At 40.4% G+C, this 18,335-nt stretch overlaps 1 protein-coding gene across 1 annotated transcript in view; it reads right to left on the reverse strand.

Annotated features, from left to right (window-relative positions):
• The window catches only part of LOC126474358 (partitioning defective 3 homolog), a 222,176-nt gene that overhangs the window by 49,285 nt on the left and 154,556 nt on the right, over nt 1-18,335 (reverse strand). The window contains exons 17-21 of the mRNA XM_050101825.1: nt 16,121-16,255; nt 11,308-11,436; nt 10,820-10,914; nt 10,479-10,574; nt 9,492-9,583 (exon numbers count right to left, since the gene is read on the reverse strand). Of these exons, the coding sequence (XP_049957782.1) occupies nt 9,492-9,583; nt 10,479-10,574; nt 10,820-10,914; nt 11,308-11,436; nt 16,121-16,255 (547 nt within the window). The remainder of the gene's footprint in view (nt 1-9,491; nt 9,584-10,478; nt 10,575-10,819; nt 10,915-11,307; nt 11,437-16,120; nt 16,256-18,335) is intronic.

Below are 18,335 nucleotides of genomic sequence, written 5' to 3' on the forward strand. Positions count from 1 at the left end.
ATGAAGCAAAGGAGGTGGCATATCTGGCCTATGTTGGCTCTATTTCTGCCAGAATCAGTAGGATCCTCCGTAAACACAATATCAAGCGTGTTTTCTGTCCACCCAACAAGATCGGGGGAGTGCTGGAGAGTGTCAAAGACGACCTGGGGTTACGAAAACCAGGGATTTACAATATACCTTGTCAATGTGGCATGTCCTACATTGGCCAGACGACAAGAACTGTGGAGATCAGGTGCAAAGAACATCAGAGGCACACTAGATTAAGACAGGTGACTAAGTCAGCCATTGCTGAACACTGTCTAGAACTAGATCATGCCATGAAGTATGAGGATACCAAGACTCTAGCACAAACACCCAGATTTTGGGACAGTGTTATAAGAGAATCGATAGAAATTAAAATGGCTGACGATCTTATGAACCGTGACACAGGGTATCAGCTAAGCAGAGCCTGGGATCTGGCTTTGGAATTGTTAAAGGAGCAACGGGGCCAGCTGCAACACTACACAAACAGAAGAACCAGAGACATGGAGATGGAAAACGAGCCCCTGATGGACTGCCAGGTGCACCAGACCGAAGATGGAACAATGGAGCACCCAGAAGTGGGACTGGTGGGCGCGGGCCGCAGAGGGAACATCCAGAGCCGCAGCGGTCGAAAAACGGAGCGGCAATGCTCCAACAGGTCGTGGTGAGCGGGCGCGGACCGCAGGGGGAACGCTTGGTACCCCAGACTGTAGATGAAACCCCCAGGAGCGGGTTTGGTGGGCGCGGACCGCAGAGGGAACACCTAGAACAGCAGTGGACAGAAAATGGAGCAGCAACGCTCCAGCAGGTCGCAGGGAATGGGCGCGGACCACAGAGGAAGCGCCTGCAGCCGTTGGTGGAGGGGGAAGGCCATAGGCATAAATACTGGACCAGGTCCACTCGAGGAGCAGTCTCAGGTCGCACCTGATGAAGGTCACGAGCTACGTGACCGAAATATCATGCAAGTACGACGCTGATATCCGGCAGAACACCCGACAACCCAAGATGTAATTTGACTTTTGACATATTAACAGCCAACTGTCACCAGGGCTTTAGTCAGAATAAGATTGTCAAAAGGGACGGGTTGGAATCCAGTCGCACCTTGGTTGCTGATTGAAATGAAAAGGTTCTTTGCTTTGAAGCAAGTCTTATAATCATCATAATTGTTCCCTACTTTGTTTAACCTTTAAGCATAGGTGTGCATCTTAACCCCGAACCTTTCGACATACAGTTTCCAATTAAAAAAAAAAATTATGTCATCTGTTTGAGTAATTGAAACAGTCTTGTCATCAATATTAGTTATATGTTTTCATGTGTTGCAGAAGGGCATTTAATAGGAGAAACTGTGTCCAGTGCAGTATTAAACACCGCTGTTTCACCCGATAACGGGCCGGCTGCAGGTCCAGGTCCTTGTAATTATTGCCACGTTGTTGTTCTTTTGAGCTGGCCGCTATGGCCAAGCGGTTCTAGGTGCTTCAATCTGGAACAGTGCTGCTGCAATGGTCGCAGGTTCGAATCCTGCCTCAGGCATCGATGTGTGTGATGTCCTTAGATTAGTTAGGTTTAAGTAGTTCTAAGTCTAGGGGACTGATGACCTCAGATGTTAAGTCCCATAGTGCTCAGAGCCATTTGAACCATTTTGTTGTTCTTTTGATTCCTCTTGTAACAGTTTATTCATTTCACAAATTTGTTAATTTGTAAAGAAAACAAATTTATGATTATATATTGTTAAATGAACAGGTTGTTTGAAAAGAAAGTTACATTGGTGGGTCCTCCCTTCCACGTTTTCCTTGATACCAGTAATTACCACGTCTCATTGGTAGCAGAGCGTGCTTGCTGATCCATTAGCAGGGGGCTATCATGAATTTCATTTCACGCAACCTGCTTCAGTTTAAAATTTGTACTTTATTCTTTTGGGACATTGTCTAATTATTGCCTTTTGTCCGCAGCTGCAGCATGGATCCACATCAGTGTCTCGGTATTTCGTCCTTAAGATGGGATCACCCCGAGTGTGAACTAAGTATTAGGCAACAAAATGTTCTCGGAATGGTGGGGGAACTGGCAGCCAGGCTACGGGTGGCATTGTCAGAGCCACACACTGTTTCTGTCACCATGGTCAGCGAGGTGAGCCAAAATTTACAGATGATCATAGTAGGATTGAGTTGTTTAAAAGAAAATCTCTCCTTTCTCCAAAATATTGAACCAACCATGAGGCAGGTGAAGCACATTCATGGACAATAAGCCACCTGAACAATATAATAAAGGATCTTAAATTTCTAGAACCGAGCCCTTAGCAGTTAGCAAGTGTCACTCAGTTTAATACTCTTTTGTTTGACTTGCAAACCTAAACTGCAGCTTTAGCATTTGAAAATGGTGTTGATACAAATAATATAGAATGTGTTTCTGACAGTCCAATAGCCAAATGTGGATCTGTTGCTCGAGGTCAAAGTGATTGGTCTGGGGAATATTTTGCCTACCTCTCTAACCTGATGATGTGTCTCTTAAGTAGTATTCAGGAACTGTCAATTGAAACCTTAGAAAGTATACAGCAGGTATTGTGGCTGCTACTTAAGTTTGAGTCGCCTGCTGATGCATTAAGGCTTCCCAATCACATAGTACTTATGGCACTCAACCCATTAGCACGTGGTAGCTTAAGTAATCTGCTATCCATAACCTTACTGCAGGGTAAGACAATCGGGCAACTGAGGCAATTGATCATGGAGGGCAAGTTATCAGACTGTATGCACGCACATAGAGCTAGATCTTAGATATTATTGGTGTGTGCAGGACTCACACGAATCATTGTTTGAATATGTCGAGCAGGTTCGTGAGGCAGTATCGGCACTATGTATGGATGTTCCTGAGGCGCATATAGTTGCTAATGTGTTGGAAGGCATTTGGCCTGATGATAGGTCTTGGATCGCACTCTTTCCTCATCCAGTGACTCTTGATGAGTTAGAGAATCTTGTTAACTCTGTTATGAATTTATATTGGGGACATCAAGACTTATCTAACTCTGGTCCAAAAGGTAGCATGATAGGTAGAGCATGAGGTTCAATGAAATCATGGGGCTCGTTTTAGATGCGGCGCATGTGACCATTTAGTACAAGAACGCCCGGTTCCAAGGACGCCTCGTGCTGAGAAATGGCTCCAGGTGGGGGCGGCGTCACATCCGCAGCTTTAGGACATGAACAGTTGTGTGGGTTACAGGATTTAGATAGCTCTGTGTCACTCCTTAATCACGAGTGGTTTATTGAATATGGATACTTACGTAGATTATCTCCAGTACATCCTTCAATTAACAGTTGTCAGGCGGCCAATGGCCAAGAGTTACCTCTGTGAGGGGAATTATTTCCATGTATAAATTTTCATGGCCTGTCAAGTTTTTATTAGTTATGGGACTGGTGCCTGACTTAATTCTAGGGCATGATTTCATCCGTAAGGCCGGTATGTTGTTAGATTTTGGTACCCGGACATTTTATTTCATATTTTCCCCCCACCGATCAGATAGCCTTTTCTTCATGTGCTTGTGTGGGGATGGGACATGATACAAGTAGTAGCATGTGCCTGCTTGGGGTAGACCACCTCTCTAGTCAACAAGGGAAACAATTAAGTGAACTTTTGGGAGAATTTCCTGATGTACTTTGTGACAGGTTGGGAGTTACACACATCATTAGATACCATATTTGTGTGATAGATGATGTGCCGGTTCACCAGTCTCCATATCGCTTGTCACCACCTAAGATAAAAATATTGTGGTACAAAATTAAGGGCGTGTTAAAAGACGGAGTTATAAGATGTCTACCTCCCCCTATTAATCCCCCCCATTTTCTTAGAACCCAAAGATCAGGGGCAGGATTTTTGACCTGTGGTTCATTACAGGCTTCTCAATAAAAAGGTGATCTTGGAATCGGTACCACTGCCTGATCTCCACAACTGTTTCATGTGGTTTTCTGGAGCATCTTGGTTTACGGTGTTACATCTTAATCAGGCTTATTACCAGATACCCTTGATGGAGGAATCTAAGCATCTCACTGCCTTCACACAGATTTATTTTGGCCTCCTTTGAAGAGCATTTAGAGCACATCCAGATGGTACTATCCAGGGTCAGAGATGCAGGGCTGGTTGTGAAACCCATGATGTGGTCATATTTTGGCCTCCTTTGGAGAGCATTTAGAGCACATCAGGATGGTACTATCCAGGCTCAAGGATGTAGGGCTGGTTGTGAAACCCTCAAAGACAACCTTGGCTAAGCATCAAGTGTCATTTTTGGGTCACTTAGTGTCTGTGGACAGAATTAGCATTGATCAGGAATGCACTAAGGCGTTGAGGAATTTTCCACAGCCATGAAATAAGAGGGAGGTTGTCCGATTTGTAGGGATGGCTAATTATTTCTGCAGATTTGTCCCAAACTTTGCACAACTTGCAGCTCCATTCAATTTGTTATGCAGAAATAATGTGAAATTCATTTGGACTGAATGTCAGCAGGTAGCCTTTGAAGGAATTAAAACTGTGATTGCCAACCCACCGGTTTTAGCAGTACCTGACTTTACAAAAAGATTTGTGGTTTAGGCTACAGGTGTGGCAGCAGTTCTTTTACAGGCAGATCAAGATATTAGGCATCCATTAGCATTTGCTTCTCATCGTCTGGAGGGGCCTGAGCTCAATTAGTTGGTATATGAGTGTGAAACGTTAGCTGTGTTATTTGCTCTGGAAAAATTTTGGTCCTATCTTGAACATCGTGAATTTGACCTAGAGACGGATAATCAGGCCCTTAGTTTGGTCCTAGCTTGTCCTAGGAAGACATGGCATATTGCGAAATGGGCGGTTTGCATTTCTGCCTTCCATTTTAAGGAATCTGATAATCAGGTTGCTGATGCTCTCAGTAGGATGTTTCAACAGCACCTAATATGTATGATTCTTACCGAGGTACCCCAGCTGATTAATAATTTGAAAACTGAACAAGACCAAGATCAATTGTGATGGGGTGGGGGGTGGGGGGTGGGGGTAGGGTTCAGGAAGCAAATAAATACTAGATGTACAGGAGTCCTATGAGTATTTTCTGAAGAATGGCAGGGGTAGGTCTGGGGAAGCTAGAATTTGTCTCCCACGAACCTTAGAGATTCCGGTCTTCCGGTACTTCCATGACTGTCCAGCAGGAGGGCATTTAGGCCTTTATAAAACCTTAGAGAAGGTCAAGGAGCAGCTGACCTGGCCAACACTTTATAAAGATATTAGAAGTTTAGTCAAAGAATGCCGAGACTGTAAGAAGGGGAAACCTAGTGACTCCCTGGTGAGGAGATTGCTGCAGTCAGAGCAGGAAGAGCATCCGTTGGACAAATTGTTTGTTGATCAGTGACAGCATAAGTGCCCAGATCAGAGTGGCATAAAATGATATGCAAATGCCACATTGGCAACAGTCAGTCAGTCACACCAGTTGTTCATAAACGACCAGTTATCAGTTGACAAGTTTCTTATCAATATGGGTTTGGAAGTCAATTTCTGTCCAAGAGATGCCAGCAACTCACTGATGGCAATAATGCAACATCTACTTGCTGTGGCCACTGATTCCAGGATCACTACCAACAATGAAACACGTTTAGCACTACAACTTTATTCAACCTTCCGCCCAACTTGGACTTTTGTAATTACAGGCATGCTTTTATCATATACATGGTGTGGACTTTCTGCATTATCATCAAGTTTTGCCCAACCTGGTCAACCTCCAATTAGTACCAGGATCCACAGAATGGATATTCCCTACTGGGCCTTCTGCACCACTCAAATGTAGTGCAATGTGCTTGTGGCTTTCTGCACGAAGGTGTCTGGCATGTCTACCATGTCTACCATGTCATCCTCACCAGAGTATGTGGATTTGCTTCCACACCTACAACAATGTGAGGCCACCTGTGTGCATCATGCAAGAACCACCCCAGGAGTCTTTACAGTTCATGTTCTGTGGTCAAATTCTTGGCACTATCTTAGGAAACACTGTTTCATAATCTACTCTTAGACTTTCCAGCACTCACTGAACCTATTTGGGGCATTAGGAAATGCTCAAACATTGCTCACCATAACATTTGCACGACACGAGGTCAACACATCACATTTGACCAATGGCGTCTGCATCCAGTGAAGCTACCTGCAAAGCTACCTGCAGCACAAGCAGAGTTCGACTAACTGCTGATAGTAGGTTGCCTACAAGAATATGGCATAATTATTAATGTAGCAAAGTGTTTATTACGAAAATGCAGGTTTAAATTCCTGGGATACTTTGTCTTCTGGCAGGACTGTCAAAGACGTGTGACAGATGCCTCTTTTCCCAACTTACAAGGGACTTCAGTGATTCTTAGACATGCTGAACTATTATCAACAGCACCTGCCTCACCTTGCGAAGCCATTGACAGCATTATTCTCTGCAAAATACTGCAGAGAATCTTAAGGTATCATGGACTCCTGACACCAAAGAAGCTTTCCATGACCTCAAGAAAAATCTAGTACAGATGACGTTGCTGTGACACCCAAGATTGAAGAGTCTTTGGCACCTACGGTAGATGCAAGATAAACATCAGAGGGAGCAGCTCTGCAACAGAAGGTTGAGAGCAATCTGGCAGCCACTTGCTTTTTTTATCAAAGAACCTGACAAGACAACAGAAAAGTGGGTTGCAGTTGATGGTCAGTTGGTATTTACTTAGCAATTAAACATTTCCACCCAACCATCAAAGACAGGCATTTTGCAGTTTTTACTGGTGGCCATTTTTAGCATGATCTTGATCTCAACTCACAGTGTAAATGTAGGCAGGTTGAGTACATTGCAGTTCTCACGTGATGAGTGGCACACAGCAGGGAAAGACAACCTGATTGGAGACTGCCTGTCTTGAAACTGTGCAACTTGAAACACTATTCACTGAGCAGAGAGAGCATTAAAATAGCAGGAGCATTCTGTTTTGCATTGAAGATCAGGTATGTGCCAGCCTGGGATGTGCCAGATGGTATCTGGTGTAACATATCAACCGGGAAGCAGCCACCCTACATACCAGAACAGCACTGTTGAGTTTTTGACATGCTGCGTAACTTAGCACACCAGGAGTCTGGGCAAAAGTAAAATTAGTCTCTGCTAAAGTCATAAGGCTGTGAGTGCAGACAGGTTTCCGCATACCGGCACGTACATGCCTGACATGCCAGTATAATAAGACTGGCAGGGATACCTTTGCACCTGTTACACACTTCCAGATGCCGTCAGCCAGATTTTCATGCATAAGTTTGGACATCATAGGGCCACTAACATACTCTGCTGGACAATGTTATTTGCTAAACATCATTGATCATTTTATCAGGTGGTCAGAGGTCATTGTGATATAAGATATATCTAATGAATCGGTTGCAAGAGCATTGTTGCACATGTTGTTCTCCAGGTTTGGTGTACTGTGAGACGTAACTACAGACCAAGGGACACAATTTGAAAGCCAACTTTTCAATGAACTTCTCCTAATGTGTAGCTGCGACCACCTCAGCACTATAAACTACCATCCGGTGAGAAAAGAAATGGCAGAGTGCCTTCACCATACACTCAAAATTACCTTAATATGCAGTCCATCATCATGGTCAGAAGGATTCTGCTGTTTCTACTCGGGTTCAGAAAGGCAGTGAAGGAGGACATCCAGTGCTCACCAACACAAACAGTCTACGTTGAGCAACTGAGGGTTCTGGGCGAAGTGATCTTGTCAGCATCTGCACAACCCTGGCTCAGAATGAGGTCCATTCAGCATACCAGCAGGTGTTTGTTCATAAAGACTAGCAAAAAAATACCATGTGTGGCCCCCAGCCATATTCAGGACCATACATAGTAATAACATGTGGGAGCCACTCTTTCATGATTGAATAAGATGGTAAACAGCAGACACTGTCAATAGAGTAACTCAAGCTTGCATATACTGATGAGGATACATTTCCTTCTCATATCACAACATTGCACTCCAAAGAGTGGGCAGAGCCTTTGGCACGAGTGGAAGATATTGCAGTGTCTGCCTCTGACCAGGAACAATCTTCACCTACATCAGCTATTTTGTCAAGAGTCAGCAGGCAGATTAATTGCAAATTCCCCTCACATACCAGGGGCACCCAGTTTTTTTTAAAAAAAGGAGGTGGGGCTGATTTGGTGACACCACAATACACTTTGGCATGAAAAGTGAGTGAAACTATTATGGACCATACAAAGCACCTTTGTTGTTGCCAAAATAGTTACTTTTATGATTTTCAGTTGTGTTTTCTGTTCTTTGTTGACCCTATGCTTGCATAATAAAGTAACTGTTCAATAGTGAACAATATTTATTGTGAATGAGATAATAAGTTTGACTTCACAAAGAGTCAGTCAAGAACACTTTTTGCTGTTTAATATTACAACCTAAAATACAGCACATTTATGGAATAAAATAATCAATAACAAGTTATTTTAGAGTATTAGAACCAAAAATGTTAATGTGCTACAAATGCTGCTCCACTCTCCACTGTATGTTGCGATATCTCTCTCTCTCTCTCTCTCTCTCTCTCTCTCTCTCTCTTCCCGGTTTTCTCTATGTACAACATTATTAGTTTCTTCATTTATTTCAAAGAACTCCATGAATCCTAACCACTCTTCCTGTAATGCTTCCCTACATCATCACACCACTCAAACTTTTGAAATATTCCGCTCTCCAAACTTTCTACTATTCTGAAACGGAGATTATTAGGTTACACAGCAAATATATATACAAATCACGGACAATATTTTGGAAACACAAAGTTTCTGTATTAACTTAATGTATTTTTCAACATCTCAAATAATCATTTCCACCAATTCTGTGAGCCTAAGTTGTAGCTTTTATTTTTTAGCATCATAGAAACATTTTGCATTTTCTCTCTTTATCATTTTATCAACACCTCTTCACAGGGGGGTTGCATGTGCACTGTGTGTGTGTGTGTGTGTGTGTGTGTGTGTGTGTGGGGGGGGGGGGGGGGGGGGGGCAATTTCACATCCATTGTGCTCACATTTTGAAGTAATTTCTAATTTCATTTGTCTGTTTTATGGAGAACAATTCTTGGCACTTCTGAGTGGTGTTTAGTAAATTTCATTAGTCTCCACAATTTCATTAGCAATTATTAATGGTATTTCCTCGGAGAAATAATTTCTTTGCTTTTAAAATTCATTCCATTTCACCACAGTTACCCTATTCAGTACAGTTTAATGAAAAACAGAAGTTAATGATGAAGAACTTCAGTTATTATTACCCCATTTCACCTGACCCCATGTCACAAGTACTGGTCATTACATGTGTGTCATCTTTAAAGCTCTTGCACAGATAAAGCCTGAGTTATTAATACATTTCATCATATGCAAAACTCTAAAAATGAAAAACAGATTTGTTTAGTAATATTAATTAACAAGAAAACCTCACCCTTTGAACAATTTCTTGAAAATAGTGTTTACTCACCTCTTGCACCATAGTTTGCAGGGATTCAAGACTTGACGACTTTTTCATACCTAAAGATGGACCAAACTCTTTTCTACCTTGTATGTCCGATCCTGTAAAGTTAAATTTTATAAAAAGATAGTGGGTTTCTGACTTAAACACGATAATATAATGACAGTTATTTGAGTTAACAATAAATACATACTTGTAAAAGTCAGGATTCCCATCAAATTGAGGGTTCAGAAGCACAGAAATATTATATCTGTACTGAAGTAATATGATGTGTAGTGGATCAAAAGGGAAGTAAATAAATGTAACTTGTAATATGTAGAACATTACTAATAAGGAAAGGAGGAGGAAGTGAACTAAGATGATCAAAATCATGACCTTTAAACAATCTAGCTTTACATAACTTTTACAATTGTATTTTTAATCTATTATTCTCATTTACTCTTTTCTCCTTTAACTTCAATTTTTTATGCCCAGACTTTTTTTGGGCGGTCTTCCTTTTTACCTTCCTGTCCTTTTACCTTTTAAATGGAAAATTATAAAGCCATAAACTTCAATAAATCCTGATGTTGCTTTCTGCTAAATTTCTAAATTTTCCCAGTGAGCACAGTGTTTTCATTTGTACATCCTGGATTTACTGGACCATGTTTACTGATGTTGTAATACAATTAACAAGTTAGTTCATGCAACAGCTTCACACGAATTACCTATCATGCTGTGACAATGTAACATGTATGGCTCAAATAGGCTATACAGGTCATGCAAAGAAAAGAATTTTTTACTTGGCCAACAAGTTTGGTATTCTGTTCCAACGACTCCATTTTCAGTGTTTTAAAAACATGCAATCACAATCTCTCTCTCTCTCTCTCTCTCTCTCTCTCTCTCTCTCTCTCTCTCTCTGCACAAGCACATGCATGCACACACATTCAGTGAACTGCTGCATAAACTCTGACATTAAAGGGAAAATAAGAAATTATAGTAATGTGCTGAGCTACGTACTTTCAGAGTCAGCCTGAGAACGAGTTAAGCTAATTACAGACTCAATTGAGTTTGCCCGCAGCAAGTTGGGACCGTTTACTTCTCGATTCTGTTTGGCTAGAAAATAACAACATTAATGAATGAAAGACCACCACAAAGATTAAGTTCAATAGCACATATAATTTTTATAAATGTAAAAAGGTATTAATTCATTCAAAAACAAAAACAACAGAAGAAGGTAAAGAAGATATCAGTAATGTTAATTAGAAGGACATTACACACACATCCAAAATGTCACCCAGTAATAGCAAGAAACTTAAGAAAAAACATTTACTAAACAAAAAAATAATATGTATCAGTACCTTCTGCACCATGTTTTAAATCTCTGTCAGTCTTTTTTAGGTCATTCATGTTCTGCTGCTGTTGTTGCATCTGCCGTTGTCGCTCTCTCTCTTCCCTAATTGAGAAAATAAATTATTATTTTTATGGTAATTTATAGTGGAAAGATGAAATCCATCTCCATTTATTGTATATTGTAGAAATAAGTAACTGACATTCAAAATTTAGTGTGTTTTCCTTCATTAGTCTTCATAAGTCTAAATGAAGATGCATGAGTTTTGAGATTCTCAATGGTGTTTTTTGCAGATATTATATTGGAAATATTTATTTTTCAGATTCAATGTTGTTAATATGTTTGTCATAATTGTACCTGAAAAATGCAAGTTTTAAAACTAGTGTATTTATTAACTTTAGCCGAGTACTTAAAAATAAAATAAGTTAGTTTTCTTCAGATTCATTTTTGCTGAATGTGTCTTCTGCTGTTGGAATGTGATATGTAGGATTCATTTACCTCAATTTCTTATTGCGTTGGTAGGTATCAGTGTGCTTGGCATCTAATGTTGCATGCCTCTTCTCAGACATGCTCTGTCGACCAAAAGCATCTCTTGAAAATCCAGCTGCTGCTTCCTCTAATGATAATCTGAAATAAAAATGGGGAGTGAAATAAAAATCCAGTACACTTTCTCATTGTGTTGTAGTTTAAAGAATCAGCAATTAGTTAAAAAACCATGAGAACATTATAATTATGATGCTGCCTCTCAATAACCTAATTTCCAAACCCACATTTCTCTAACTGGAACAAGAAAAAATCAACACAAGAATTACTAGACTGGTACCCCAGTCACACTATTTGTTGCAGTCATCAATCCAAGGTAGAGAAAGCAAAATATCATGCACTACCCAGAAGGATAAAATTCCTAGTTAAATGATGGTTTTCAGGTACAAACAGATCAAATACCCAAACAGGAAGCTGTGAACAATGTATTGTTTACATTTAGATTACTGGTGAACTAAATACATTGACTCAATACCAAATAACAAGAGACAAAATTCTTCTTAAAAAAAAAAAAAAAAAAAAAAAAAAACCACCAACAACAACAACAACATGGTAACATTTGACATGTTTAGACAACCTTGATTTATCATCCTTTACAGTAAAGGGGAAAATATGGATAAAGACAAACATAGAAGTTTTTTGAGTGAAAATCTGAAGTCAGCCAATATCCCAGTATAAAAATAGAATAATCATCAACTACTTAGGCAATATATTTATATCAAAGAAAATAATCAGTCTTTGACAATATAATATAATTGAATGGTTAAAAATCCTACTCACCAACTGGTGGAATAAGAACACAAATGTAAAAAGTTTTTACTTATGCAAGCTTTTTGAGCCAGTGGCTCCTCCTTCCACCAGAAGGGTTGAAGGGGAAGGAAGAGGGGTGAACAAAAAGGACTGGAGAGATTTAGGAAAAGGGGAGGGGTTCAGGAAAGTCACCCAGAAGCCCAGATCTTGGGAGACTTATGGAATAGGATGAGAAGGAAAGACTGATTGTTGGGGACTGGACCAGATGAGATTTGAAAACCTGAGAGCTCAAAGGTAGAAGACAGGGTAACATGCAAGACAGATTACTGCTAAAGCATTGTGCTCTGCACTCCCTAAAAGCTGATGACTAACATTGTCCTCCCATCAGATGAAGGATCTAGCACTGTGGCACTTGACCGGCAGGAGTTAGTGAAGGTCTATGCTACCTGTCTGATACCTCTACATACAGCATGTGCCATCAAGAGCTCACCATGTGATTCAAACTGACCTACACTCCCACCGTAAGACATCAGGTCCCACATGAGGACTAACACCTCAATCCATAGAACTTCTTACCCCACCCAAACCTTCTTCCTAAGATCAACAAACCCAATCATCCTGGCTGTCCTACAGTTGCCGGCTTCAAAGCACCCACCGAAAGTATATCTGCCTTAGTTGATCAGCACCTGCAACCCACAGTACAAAGACATCCCTCCTATATTAAAGACACCAACCATTTCCTAGATTATCTGAAATCCGCACCTGTCCCATTCCCACCAGACAACTTGCTTGTTACCACTGATGCTCCCTCCCTCTATGCCAAGATCCCCCACATACACGCTCTGTCTGCTGCTGCTGATAATTTCCTCATTCAGTGCCCACCTGTTTCCAAACCAATGATGTCTTTGCTGCTCACCTTAATCAACTTTATACTGACAAACAACTACTTCACCTTTGAGGGGCAGACATACAAACAAATCAGGGTTATGGCCATGGGAACCAGGATGGTTCCTCCCTATGCCAGCCTTTTCATGGGTCACTTGGAGAGGGCTTTCCTAGGATCCATAAGTCTTCAGCCCCTGGTCTGGTTTAGATCCATTGATGACATCTTTTCCAAATGGGCTCATGGCGAGGCTGACCTCTTAAAATTCCTGTAATCTAAATACCTTCTCCCAGTTTCATATGGTCCTATACCAAATCCCATGCTACTTTCCTTGAAATACATTTCATCCTGACTAAAGCCCAGCTACACATTGCTGTCCACATTAAACCTACTAACAAACAACAGTGGTTACATTTTGACAGCCATGATCCTTTCCATGGCAAACGTTGCCTTCCATACAGCCTTGGCATTAAAGGCAAACATATTTGTTCAGATGCAGACACTCTACAGCAATACACAACCATTCCCACCTCAGCCTTCACTGGATGTAATTACCACACCAGCCTAGTTCAAAAGCGGATATCCTGAGCCATCACATCCAGTCTTGGTACTGCTGATCCTTCCAAAAAGCAACTTCGGAGAACACCACTTGTGACTCAGTATTATCCTGGTCTGGAATATGTTAATCAGCTACTATGATAAGGCCATGAATTCCTAAAATCACCCCGCAAAATGAGAACCATTCTGTCAGATTTTGCCCGCCGCACCTAGAACAGCTTCTTGTCGCCCTCCCAACCTCCGCAATATCGTTGTCAGACCCTATGCTCCTTCTGCATCCATCTCCCTACCCTGTGGCTCCTACCCTTGTGACTATCCCCACTGCAAGACTTACCCTATGCAACCTCCTACCATCACATATACTAGCCCTGTAAGTGACAAAACATATACTATCAATGGGAGAGTGGCCTGTGAAATGACAAGTCATATACCTGCTGTTACATAAACAATGTTCGGCCTTTTACATATGCATGACAACCACCAGGTTATCAGTTAGGATGAATGGGCACAGGCAGAGGGTGTATACTAGCAACACACAATATCCTGTTGCAGAGCATGCTCTACAACAAGACAGTTGTGACCTCAGGCCTGATTCAACACATGCGCTACCTGAATTCTTCCTCTTCTTTCTCAGAACTCTGCAGGTGGGAACTAGTGCTGCAACATGTCCTTGGTTCTTGCCACCCACCTGACCTTAATTTACATTAATTTCTTCCACCTCAGCATTGCTTCACAGTAACTACTCCTTTTTTCACTCCATTTTAGTTTTTTACATCTTTCGTTTCCTGACCTGTCCATTTTTTATAGTTCCCCTTCCACATCTGTTACATACAATGTACTTAGCTTTTCACTTTCATTTTAGCAACAATCTCTGTCTTGCATATTATTCTATCTTTCACCTTTAAGCTCTCAGGTTTTCAAATCTCTTCGGGTGCAATCCACTACATCAGCCTCATCCCACTGTCTCCTGTGACCCACGGTTCTTGCTGACTTTTCCAAACTCTGCCCCTTATCCTAAACCTCTCCAGTCCTTTTCTTTCACCCCTCTTCCTTCCCCTTTAGTCCTTCTGCTGGAAATAGGAGCCACTGGTCCAAAAGCTTGTGTAAGTGGAATCTTTTTTCTATGTGTGTGTTCTCATGCTGCCACTTGGTGAGTAGGTTTTCTTTATCTGTCCAGTTACTTTATATTAGGAGACATGTCTGATAGTCTTCCATACCAGAATGTTCACCATCTTCTGGTTATTTTAGATAAGGCATCAAAGAATAACAGAAATGAGTAAAATGTTACAGGTCCTTTTTTCTTTATTCAACTATAAGGTTGTTTTCACATAATATGGACCTTGCACCATCATGACCCTATGCTCCAGAGTTTCAACAAATTGAAAATTGCTTTTCTTCCATGCTAATGCACATAAAAGTCGGAGAAGAATATGATCCAGCTAGAAACGTTTGATGCAGTCTCTTAATCCAAATGTAGTTTTTCTTGTGCTCTGTTTAAACTAATTTACATGTTCCATTGAATATGGTGTTATTCTAATTGTCCTATTTATTTTGTTACACAGGTTATAGACTCTTGTGAGACTGAAAGATACATTCCCTTTTCCACTTTTAGTGAGGAAAGCAGAGTGGAAGTTGCCACAGATTACTATATCAGATTTAAATTCAGATATTTTGTTCAAGAACAGCTAAAGTCTATTCACAAACAGCTTAAAATTATCCACATGGAATATACACAACAAACAAGTTTAAAATTATCTTCTTCAATTACCATGAATACTGTCAGAACATTCCTTACTTCTACTCCTTTGTAACTAGAGCTAAAGCACAGCAGACAAAGTTGATCAAAAGAGAAACATTATAATGTTGAAACATCCTGGATTTGCATACTACACTTTAGAGTGAAAGATTCATTCCAGACCATTGCATTGTTTATTTTTGGGACTATCTAAAGGTAATAAATTTGGTGAAGTTGGTATCAGATGCACATTAGCATACTGGAAGCAAGACTATTATAACGGAGATTTAAAAAATACTTAAATTTTACTGCACCTCATGCTAACTGTAATTAATATAAAAAGAAGAGGTGAACATCATTTGAGTTTTCTCCAAATCCAGTCACTTGAACCACCACTTAGGAGGCTGACGTGTTTTCAACAACAATTGGAATTTAAGTAGTTTTATTCATACAGCAGCCATGGTATCAATCGGTTTACTGTATCAGAGAGAGATTTACTCACTAACAGGTCATGAGAGAGCCAACAACCTGAACCTTTGTCTTTTTGATGCACTATGTTTCGCTACCTTTCTTACACCCTACAAAATTTTTATGTAACTGAAGCAGTGCCTCACTAATTTTCTACACACAATTTTATTTTCATCTGTTTTGAACATAGCAGCTTTTGTTTGATTTTATTCTCCCTAGCATCTTATCCAGTGCTACAGAATTGGTGCTTTACATGATACTATGAGAACTGGCAATGTATGTATCTAATACTATTGTGGTCATCTTTGAGAAAGACAGTCCCTCACTATTCCTTAGCCATCTCAGAATAAGTATTTTAGAAGTATATTACTTACTGGCTTGAGTACGTGGCATTAACCCCTGGAACTTCACTGCCATGTTCAGCAGATTGTTTTCCTTTGCTGTCAGGCCTCCGTTCAATGTCCTTAGTCTCTTCTGACTTATGGCTGCCATTTGATGTCTTTTCTAACCTATTTTGAAGTACATCTCACAATGAATTTGTAAATAAGAAAATATTAATTCTAGAATAACAAAGAAAAAATACAAACTAACAGTAATTGAGTTTAAAAAGCTAGGTCTTAAGAACAGTTGCTGGCACAAGTGGCACTGGAGTGATATTGAAGCAGCTCTCCCAGTCAGCCATTTGGCATGTACTTTTGTTCAATTCAACACCTTTTATCAGCACCTACTTCTTCCCAAGGCAGAGAGAAAATAAGAAATTCTGCAAAATCTTATTTTTCAGTAGGAGAATCTCTTATTCAGGGGATGATAAACTGACACCAAAAGTAGAGGAATATCAAAGAGCAAAGGCAGAAAAAGTAGAAAGCAAAGAGAAAGATCCTTACAGCTACCCTCAAGTTCTATAGACCAGAAATGAATGGACACACAAAATAAAGTAAATCACATCACTTTTATTTTGTAGAATGAATACTTAATTAAAATGAATAGATTGATATCAATAAAGACATCATGATATGGAATTATATCAGGGCAAACCATTTATAAATGCTGAACCTGCAATGTAATGTTGATGTTATGACAAATGAAAATTTTTGCCAGACAGGGACTTAAAACTGGATTTCTTGCTTCTTGCAAGTCATCATCACCTGCAACCATCAGGCCATCTAAGTATCCCTCAAGTTATGCCTAACTTTTATTGTCCCTGATGTTTCCTCCTATAATTTTGGAATACTGCAACCAAAGGTTCCCTACATGGTGAGCAGGAATAGCACCACTGGTAGAACGAATATGTACAACATCTTCCACCTCAACATTTGCTACATCATTACCTCCATCCACATCAAATCTATGCCACCAACAATCCCTTCACTTTGACAGCTGCTACCTATTCTACACCAAGAAGTCCCTTTCATACAGCTTAGCCACCTGTGGTCATGGCATTTGTGGTGACAAATATTCCCACTCCAAACATACCAAGGTCTTCACCAACTGAAATTACTCTCCCCCACTTTGTCCAGAAACAAATCTTGGAATCTCTTTCTCTGCTGGGGTTTTGACCGTCTCTCATTGTGGCCTGAAATGAGAAATATTTCCCCACACTCCTCCACAATCATATAACACCATCAACCCAACCCACAAAATATCCTCCTCCAACCCTATTCCACCCCTGCTCCCAACCCCTTGCCTAATGGCTCATATCTCTGGAATAAACCTAGATGCAAGACCTGCCACTTACAGCCTCCCACTAACATCTACTCCAGTCCTATCACAGGCACACATCCCTTCGCCATCTGGATTCTTCCTATAACACCAGCTTTTTTGAACTGTGCAATCTGGAATTCTCCCTGCAACGTAATACCAGAGGGCATATCATTTATATAAATAAGGAACAGGAGTGGCCCCAACACTGATACACAATAATTTTTCTGCCATCTGAATAATACTTAACACTGCTTCTGAACACTTTCTAAGCTGTTGTTGATAATGTGATTTTTGATTTTGTGTAATCTATGAACTCTTTCTCATTCAGACTGTTCACTTGCTGAAAGCGGTATATGGTACACGTCACATAACACACATTTCTGCTTAACTTGTTATATTGTTTTTCCAGCTACATAATTCAGAGACTTTCTTCCTCAAGTGAAATCTCATCGCGTATGTCTGAATCTGCACTTGGAGGCATTGCTCAATCATTGTTGATTTGTTGCTCATTCCAAGTATGCCTGTGTTCCAGGCAGTCTATGAGGACTTAAGAAATTGCTATCTGTTAACTCCACTGATGACTGGGATGAACATACTGGAAGGTATCTGAAACTGAACTATTTGCTGGAAGTGTGCCGAGAAGTTTTGCCAGGGCATCTCGCCAAAGACTTCACAATAAAAAGCAATGGAAAGCTTTTCTGCTAAAAAGTTATTTCTGAATGTTAACTGGCATGTTTATTGCCAGAATTACTACTGATCATCGCATTCATCTTTCACAACTTTACACATTGCACTTTTTATGTTCCTCCACATCATCAATTAAAACCACTGGAATATTATATCTTATAAGATATGCAGTTGATGCAGCAAGACATTGAAGTACACATT

This window comes from Schistocerca serialis, chromosome 4 (genome assembly GCF_023864345.2).
Source record: "Schistocerca serialis cubense isolate TAMUIC-IGC-003099 chromosome 4, iqSchSeri2.2, whole genome shotgun sequence".
Classification (NCBI taxonomy): domain Eukaryota; kingdom Metazoa; phylum Arthropoda; class Insecta; order Orthoptera; family Acrididae; genus Schistocerca; species Schistocerca serialis.